General features: G+C 41.2%; 1 protein-coding gene across 3 annotated transcripts in view; it reads left to right on the top strand.

Moving 5' to 3' along the window:
- The window catches only part of LOC133509942 (ras-related protein ORAB-1-like), a 41,728-nt gene extending 32,836 nt beyond the window's left edge, over positions 1 to 8,892 (top strand). For 2 of the 3 annotated variants that reach the window (XM_061837489.1, XM_061837487.1), the window contains one exon: positions 4,720 to 5,124. In XM_061837489.1, coding sequence (XP_061693473.1) covers positions 4,720 to 4,920 — 201 coding nt within the window. In that variant the 3' untranslated portion in view covers positions 4,921 to 5,124. Of the gene's footprint in view, positions 1 to 4,719; positions 5,125 to 8,456 lie in introns of those variants that run through there. The other variant, XM_061837488.1, reaches the window with a different exon arrangement.
- The last annotated feature ends 158 nt before the right edge of the window (positions 8,893 to 9,050 follow it).

Raw genomic sequence — 9,050 nt, forward strand, 5'->3', positions numbered from 1 at the left:
TTCACTTTGTCTTCGTTACGATGTAGCGTAGTTCTTTCATCGATCCAACTTGTATCATGGGGAAGTGCATTTTTCAATATGCTTGGGTTGAAAGTAAGGAGTTTGGGAGTTGGGTTTGTCGAGATCCTAAAGATGGCTACATGATTTACTGCCATCTGTGCAAGCACAGTTACCAGCTTGAAAAGATGGGCGTCAAAGCCCTGGAGTCGCACCGGAAAAACAGGAGACACGCTGATTTGGCGAAGACTCTCTCTCATCTTCCGGTGGTATGAATCTGTTTCTAAAATACCAAGATAGTGAAGCATCAACTTGAGGCAGTGGTACTCGCAGTGCATGCGCACCTACAGTTGTCCAGTCATCGACTTCAACCAGCCGGAAGTCAGGCTTTATGAATGTAGTTCAATACACGAAGACAGACTCGTTAAAGGCAGAGATCGTGTGGACCTTAAAAGTGATCTTCAGCCATTACAGTTACAAATCTTGTGAAAATAATTCCAAAGTGTTTGCAGTCATGTTCCCAGACAGTGACATTGCATAAAACTACCACTGTGAGAAAGGAAGACTTTGTACCTTGCTCCATCCATTTGGCATCGCTGCCCACTTTTCATCTCTACTGCCTCAAAGCCAAAAAAAGCCAGAATAGAGACTGACATATCTACGCTTATTGAGAAGGCTGACAGGCTGTGTGAAGAGGCAGAAGAAAAGAGGAATCTGAGGTTTATCACCGAGGCCAATGCACCCAGAGGCAGAGCAAAGGACAAGAGAGCCACTTTGGCACTTCTGCAGCAACAAATAGAGGAGGCCCTGGGTAGGCTCAAGGAGCGAGACTCGTAGGGGTGCTGAGACAGACATCAGTAGAAGACATTTGTGTATATAGTTGCAATTGTAGTTAGAATCTGTTTTTCTGTAGACTGTTATGTGAAGACCTTGACAATGGTCATATACAATGAGACCTACCACAAGGGGCGACAGGTGATCACTGTCACAGGTACTGAGGTACTGGAACATTTGATGAACCAAGAACAGTCTTTTTTTCCTTACTCTTGATTTCCCACGATGGCCCTAAATTTTTTCCGTGACGGCCCTAAATTTTTCGTGTCAGCCCCTAAGAATGCCCCTAAAAATCCCTTACATTTTTTTGGTCAGACTGAGTATTAACCCTGAATAGGCATGTCGATCAGTCATTTATTGATGTCGTATAGGCGGTGGCTATGTTGGCCTCACAGAGTTTTGGTATTGTAAGTGCAGAGAACTTGATCACCTAATCCCAATGACTTAGTTTAACATCTTCTATGTTTTTTTTTCCGCATCAATAAGCTTCAGACGCTGGCTGACGTCACTCCTCACCATAGGATTAGGTCTGAGAGCAATTTTAATCCAAATAAAAATGAACACTAGATGGAAGCAGTTGTACCACTAATTACTAAATAATGGAATAAGGTTGAAACAAGCGATGGAACAAAACTGTTTTTGGTGGGTGCCATGTTTATATACCCCATAGGACACAATATTCTGTGTGCCTTGAGAGATAGATCAAGGTTCTCTAAAATGGGTCGCACGAGAGGTTCAGTTTTAAAAAACATCAGGGATTAAATGAGTTAAAGAGGATAAAAAATGTAGACAACACCCTGAGGACTCAAATCCTGCTGCCAAATTGATCAGCCAATTTATACTCACTTGGAACATCAGTAGTGCCGATGTATGTTAAAACACTTCCCGTACCGCTTCTCAATCGTCTATCAGTGCTCGGGTGAAGCTGCATGTACAGTTGATGTTAATTCATGAACAGACAAATGACAATAATCAAGTTATTGAAGCACAGTAACCTGTTACATTTTTTTTTCAATTTATCAAAGACTTGCGTCAGCATCACCATCAGATGTCTGTATGTGACAATGATTTAAATGAATTATCATTAAATGAATTATGTATATATATATATATATATATATATATATATATATATATATTATATATATATATATATATATATATATATAATACTGCGAGCAACAGTATGGTTTCATGCCTAGAAAGAGTACCACAGATGCATTATTTGCCTTGAGGATGCTCGTGGAAAAGTACAGAGAAGGTCAGAAGGAGCTACATTGTGTCTTTGTGGATCTAGAGAAAGCCTATGACAGAGTACCAAGAGAGGAACTGTGGTACTGCATGCGTAAGTCTGGTGTGGCAGAGAAGTATGTTAAAATAGTACAGGACATGTATGATGGTAGCAGAACAATGGTGAGGTGTGCCTTAGGTGTGACAGAGGAATTTAAGGTGGAGGTGGGACTGCATCAGGGATCAGCTCTGAGCCCCTTCCTGTTTGCAGTGGTAATGGATAGGCTGACAGATGAGGTTAGACTGGAATCCCCTTGGACCATGATGTTCGCAGATGATATTGTCATATGCAGTGAAAGCAGGGAGCATGCAGAGGAACAATTGGAAAGATGGAGACATGCACTGGAAAGGAGAGGAATGAAGCTTAGCCGAAGTAAAACAATATATGTGCGTGAATGAGAAAAGTAGAGGGGGAAGAGTGAGGCTACAGGGAGAAGAGATAGCGAGGGTGGATGACTTCAAATACTTGGGGTCAACAATACAGAGCAATGGAGAGTGTGGTCAGGAAGTGAAGAAACGGGTCCAAGCAGGTTGGAACAGCTGGCGAAAGGTGTCTGGTGTGTTATGTGACAGAAGAGTGTCTGCTAGGATGAAGGGCAAAGTTTACAAAACAGTGGTGAGGCCGGCCATGATGTACGGATTAGAGACGGTGGCACTGAAGAAACAACAGGAAGCTGAACTGGAGGTGGCAGAAATGAAGATGTTGAGGTTCTCGCTCGGAGTGACCAGGTTGGATAGGATTAGAAATGAGCTCATTCGAGGGACGGCCAAAGCTGGATGTTTTGGAGACAAGATTCGAGAGAGCAGACTTCGATGGTTTGGACATGTTCAGAGGCGAGAGAGTGAGTATATTGGTAGAAGGATGCTGAGGATGGCGCTCCCGGGCAAAAGAGCGAGAGGAAGACCAAAGAGAAGGTTTATGGATGTGGTGAGGGAAGACATGAGGGCAGTTGGGGTTCGAGAGGAAGATGCAGGAGATAGGCTAAGATGGCAAAAGATGACACGCTGTGGCGACCCCTAACGGGACAAGCCGAAAGGAAAAGAAGAAGAAAAAGAAGATCATTAAATGAATTATCAATTACAGAAATGGTTTTACACATCAATGCTGATAAATTTCCCAATTTGTTAGTGGTTCCAATAGATTTGATATACATCATTATATAGCAATGTTTTTTGTTTTTCAAAGTAAGTTAGTGTATACACAGAATCCCATTTTTTTTAAATTCATTATTAGGTACCGTTCCTCTCATAAATTTAATTTTCTTAGCCGCTTATCCTCATAAGGGTCACGGCAGTGCTGGAGCCTATCCCGGCTGTTATTGGGCAGGAGGCAAGGTACACCCTGAACTGGCCACCAGCCAATCGCAGGGCACATCAAGACAAACGACACTCGCACTCATAATTACACGTAGGGACACTCTAGAGTATCCAACCAATGCTGCACGCCTCTGGGACGCAGGAGGGAGCCGGAGCACCTGAAGGAAACCCACACAGGCATTGGGGGACATGTAATTCCACACAGGAGGAGCTGGGGCGAAACCCTAGTCCGCAGAACTGTGAGGCCATAGGCTTACAGCTGCGTCACTGTGACGCCTTTTTTCTACCATGAGAACCCAATTATTATTTTGAAATGCCTGTTGCAATTTGAAAGCAATTTTCCCCATCTAATTTAGTGTTTAAATAAGCAGTCACTCACTTTTAACCTTGAAACTGTCATAAAGGCAGGTTATGGTAGTTTGTGACCTGTACAAATATACACAGGGAATTGAGGATGTTTGGAAGACACATAAGTCCTAGTTCCATTCGCAGTTACACATTTTGTAACATCGAGACTGTTCCCTCGTTTAACATGGGGGTTACATTCCAAAACATATCCGCGTTTAGTAAAATTCATGTACTAGAAATCGAACTTTTTTCATTCATTTATACATTTCTTTCATTTACAGGATGTTTTTTTTTTATTTACAGTTACGTTTACATTTTATTTACAGTAAATTTACTGTTTTACGTTTTGTTTTTTCCATTTAGAGCACTTTTTTATATTTTGTTTTTTGTTTAAAGTATTTTTCTTTTAAGGCTGTTAAACCCCTCTCCACATACAAAAACTTTTCTCAGACAGGTATTAACATTTTCTGACATTTCTTTTGTTTAAACACTCAATGTTCAAAACTTGATAGTTAAAAAAAGGCACTAATTCTAGAACGAAACAAGGCTAAAATATTTCTGAAATATCTAAACGTCATGTCATCCATTTTCCACTGCTTTAACCAGGTTAAGCGTTTTCCTATAAAAAATATATATACATAGTTTTAAGAAAAATATATATTCTATCTTATCTATGAGGTTGGACAGAAAGGGAAAATATTAATAGCGACGGGCCATTCCTTTTCCCCCTGGTGTAGCTCTGCTGTCGCATCTTTTTCCACTGTAGCAACTTATTGCAGTATGCTAAACTAAAAAATTACACATGGACACACACAAAAAAAATCAATGGAATAGCGAGGCTGCGTACAGGGAACTGCGTTGTAGCTAAGGAACACTGTCAACCAATTTTTTGTCATATGGACCTGCCCATGCCGGATCTCTCATTGTGTTCAGGAGTTCGCCGATTCTCTGGGCATCCCGTTCTTGGAAACCAGCGCCAAGAATGCCACCAATGTGGAGCAGGCCTTTATGACCATGGCAGCAGAAATTAAAAAGAGAATGGGCCCCGGGGCTGCAGCTGGTGGTAGTGAGAAGCCGAATGTGAAGCTGACCCCTGGCACTACCGTCAAGCCTTCATCGGGAGGCTGCTGCTGAGAGCAAAACGAAGCCCCATACTGCTCTCTTGCCATCTACTAGACAGGCCTGTATGCCTGGCTGCCATCTTCCTCAAAACTCTACCATAATCTGACAGGGTAGGGATGACATGAGTCATGAGTATGTGAGAACAAGATGAAGTTGCCTGTATTTGTACAATAATGTAGCACACTACCAAAAACAAATAAAGCATTCATCTTGTCACCCTGTCCTGGTTTTGATGACAAATTGTACAAAATTGTGATCATTTCACCTGACCTGGCTGAGACAACACGATCACCTTTGTCTGTCCTCTGAGACTAGTTTTATTCCATTTGAGCATGAGACATACGGGAAGTGTGTGTGCCTATGTGCACATGAATCAAAGCATTCCATTTTATGATTTGGTGACAAATTTCACAGAGGAATTTTTATTTTGTTTGTGTTGTCCCCATTTCTCTTGTTTTGGCTTTCTTTTAGTAATTTTGTTACTTGCATGTTCTGTTTGGTCTCCATGTATTTTTGATTTGATTCTGACAAAAAAAAAAGGTCCCAATTCAGCACCTCAACTATAGTACTATATATATATATATATATGTGTGTGTGTGTGTGTGTGTGTGTGTGTGTGTGTGTGTGTGTGTGCGTGTGTGTGCACATGTATGTATGTATGTGTGTGTATAAAATAAGTATTTGAACACCCTGCTTTATTGTAAGTTCTCCCACTTAGAAATTATGGAGGGGTCTGAAATTTTCGTCGTAGGTGCATGGCCACTGTGAAAGAAAGAATCTCAAAAGAAAAATCCAGAAATCACAATGTATGATTTTTTTTTTAATGATTTATTTGGTCTGCACACACTGCAGGAGGGATTTTGGCCCACTCCTCCACACAGATCTTCTCTAGATCAGACATGTTTCTGGGCTGTCGCTTAGAAACAGAGTTTCAGCTCCCTCCAAAGATTTTCTATTGGATTTAGGTCTGGAGACTGGCTAGGCCACACCAGAACCTTGATATACTTTTTATGGAGCCACTCTTTGGCTTTTCCTGGCTGTGTGCTTCGGGTCATTGTCATGTTGAAAGACCCACTCATGATCCTTCTTCATTTCTCTGACTGAGGGAAAGAGGTTGTAAAATTTCATAATACATGGCTGCGGTCATCCTCTCCTTAATACAGTGCAGTCGTCCTGTCCCATGTGCAGGAAAAACACCCTCAAAGCATGATGCTACCACCCCCATGCCTCACAGTAGGGATGGTGTTCTTGGGATGGAACTCATCATTCGTCTTCCTCCAAACACGGTGAGTGGAATTATGACCAAAAAGTTCCAAGTTGGTCTCATTTGACCACAAAACTTTCTCCCATGACTCCTCTGTATCATCCAAATGGTCATTGCCAAACTTAAGATGGGCCTTGACATGTGCTGATTTAAACAGGGGAACCTTCCGCGCCATGCATGATTTCAAACCATGATGTCTTAGCGTAATACCAACACTCACCTTGGAATCGGTGGTCCCAGCTCTCTTTAGGTCATTGACCAAGTCCCCTGACCAATACTTTCCAGCCATGTAGAGTTTTACAATTTTGTCTCAAGTGTCTTTGAACAGCTCTTTGGTCTTGGCTATGTTACAAGTTTGACGGGTGTCTTTATGCAGCTAACAACCTCACAGAGGTTCATCTGATTCAGGATAATACATGGAGTGGAGGTGGACTTTTAAAGGCGGCCTTACAGGTCTTTGAGGGTCAGAATTCTAGCTGATAGACAGGTGTTCAAATACTTATTTGCAGCTGTATCACACAAATAAATTGTTAAAAAAAATCATACGTTGTGATTTCTGGATTTTTCTTTTTAGATTATCTCTCACAGTGGAGATGCACCGACGATTAATATTTGAGACCCCTCCATGATTTCTAAGTGGGAGAACTTGCAATATAGTCGGGTGTTCCAATACCCATTTTTTTCACTGTATATATATATATATATATATATATATATATATAAAATGCAATGCCTTGGGAAAGTATTTGGCCCTCTTGAACTTTTCAACCTTTTGCCACATTTCATGCTTCAAACATAAATATATATCATTTTTTTGTCAAGAATCAACAAGTGGGACACAATCATTGGATATTTTATACTTTTTTAACAAATAAAAAACTGAAAAGTGTGGGGTGCAATATTATACGGTCCCTTTACTTTCAGTGGTGCAAACTCACTAGAGGTTCAGTGAGGATCTCTGAATGATCCAATTTGACTGCTGATGGTAAATAGAATCGACCTGCGTGTAATCAAGTCTTTGTATAAATGCACCTGCTCTGTGATAGTCTCAGGGTTTTGTTTAATGTGCAGAGACCATCATGAAGACCAAGGAACACACCTGGCAGTCCCGAGATACTGTTGTTGAAAGGTTTGAACCCGGATTTGGATACAAAAAGATTTCCCAAGCTTTAAACATCTCAAGGAGCACTGTGCAACCAATCATATTGAAATGGAAGGAGTATCAGACCAATGCAAATCTTATCAAGACCCGGCCGTCCCTCCTAACTTTCACCTCGTACAATGAGAAAAGTAATCAGAGATGCAGCCGAGAGGCCCACGATCACTCCGGATGAACTGTAGAGATCTACAGCTGAGGTGGGAGAGTCTGTCCATAGGACAACAATCTGTCATATACTGCACAAATCTGGCCTTTATGGAAGAGTGGCAAGAAGAAAGCAATTTCTCAAAGATATCCATAAAAAGTCACCCGCTTTCCTTTCGCAGGGACAGGGAAGATGGTTAAAATTGATGGGAAGATGAATGGAGCCAAATACAGGACCATTCTGGAAGAAAACCTGTTGGAGTCTGCAAAAGACCTGAGACTGGGACAGAGATTTATCTTCCAACAGGAAAATAATCCAAAACAAAAAGCCAAATTTACAATGGAATGGTTCACAAAGAAACATATTCAGATGTTAGAATGGCCAAGTCAAAGTCTAGACCTGAATCCAATCAAGAATCTGTGGGCAGAGCTGAAGACCCATGTTCATAAACACTCTCCATCCATCCTCACTGAGCTCGAGCTGTTTTGCAAGGAAGAATGGGCAAGAATTTCAGTCTCTCAATGTGCAAAACCGATATACATACCCCAAACGACTTGCAGCTTTCATTGGAGCAAGTGTTAATGCAAGGGGATCGAATAATATTGCATACTCCACTTTTCAAGTTTTTATGTGTTAAAAAGGTTTAAAATATCCAATAAATTTGGTTCCACTTAACAATTCTGCCCCACTTGTTGAATATTGACAAAGATTTTTGTTTTTATATCATTGTTTAAAGCCTGAAATATGACAAGGTTGAAATGTTCAAGGGGGCCGAACACTTTCACAAGGCACTGTATGTGTGCGTGTGTGTATATACACACATTGCTAGCACAGTAATCCCAGCCCTGCCTGTGTGGGTTTTCTCCGGGCACTCCAGTTTCCTCCCACACATTAATTGGACACTCTAAGTTGCCCTCAGGTGTGATGATGAGTGTGACTGTTTTCTGTCTCTATGTGCCCTGCGATTGGCTGGCAACCAGTTGAGGGCATCCCCCGCCTCCTGCCCGAAGATAGCTGGGATTGGCTCCTGCGACCCTCATGAGGATAAGTGGCTCAGAAAATGGATGGATGCAGGTGTGTGTAAATCTTCCTCACTTAGGGACCTCACAGAGTGGAAGGTTGAGTATTGCACAGTATCTTCAGTATAAGTTGAAAAGTTAGTAATAGACCAGACCTGAGATGTTTGACTGAGCCATGACTCCTTGAATTCGCCTCTCTCTTGGAGACGACTTGAGCCTGAAGAAGGTTAACACAGCATCCCCACAGGGGGTGAGAGGATTTTTTTTTTCTATACACACACTACAGTATGTCAGATCTCATGTCAGTTCTTTAGTCCTTAAATTGTTTTGACTTAACATGTAATACTTAAAACTGAAAATAAATAATGTATCCACAGATCCTGTGTATCCTGTGATTATTCAGTCACCCAGCTCATGGTAATCTGAAAAAGATTACTTACAATTAAATGTGTCATGTTTGTGGTTACATTTGTTGTAGTTTCACCAAAACAACAAAAAAATGACCTATGCAGTAATGCTATTAGGCTAACACTTGAATTTGCCAAGTAGTTAAAT

The sequence above is a fragment of the Syngnathoides biaculeatus genome, chromosome 12 (assembly GCF_019802595.1).
Source record: "Syngnathoides biaculeatus isolate LvHL_M chromosome 12, ASM1980259v1, whole genome shotgun sequence".
In the NCBI taxonomy this organism is placed as follows: Eukaryota; Metazoa; Chordata; class Actinopteri; order Syngnathiformes; family Syngnathidae; genus Syngnathoides; species Syngnathoides biaculeatus.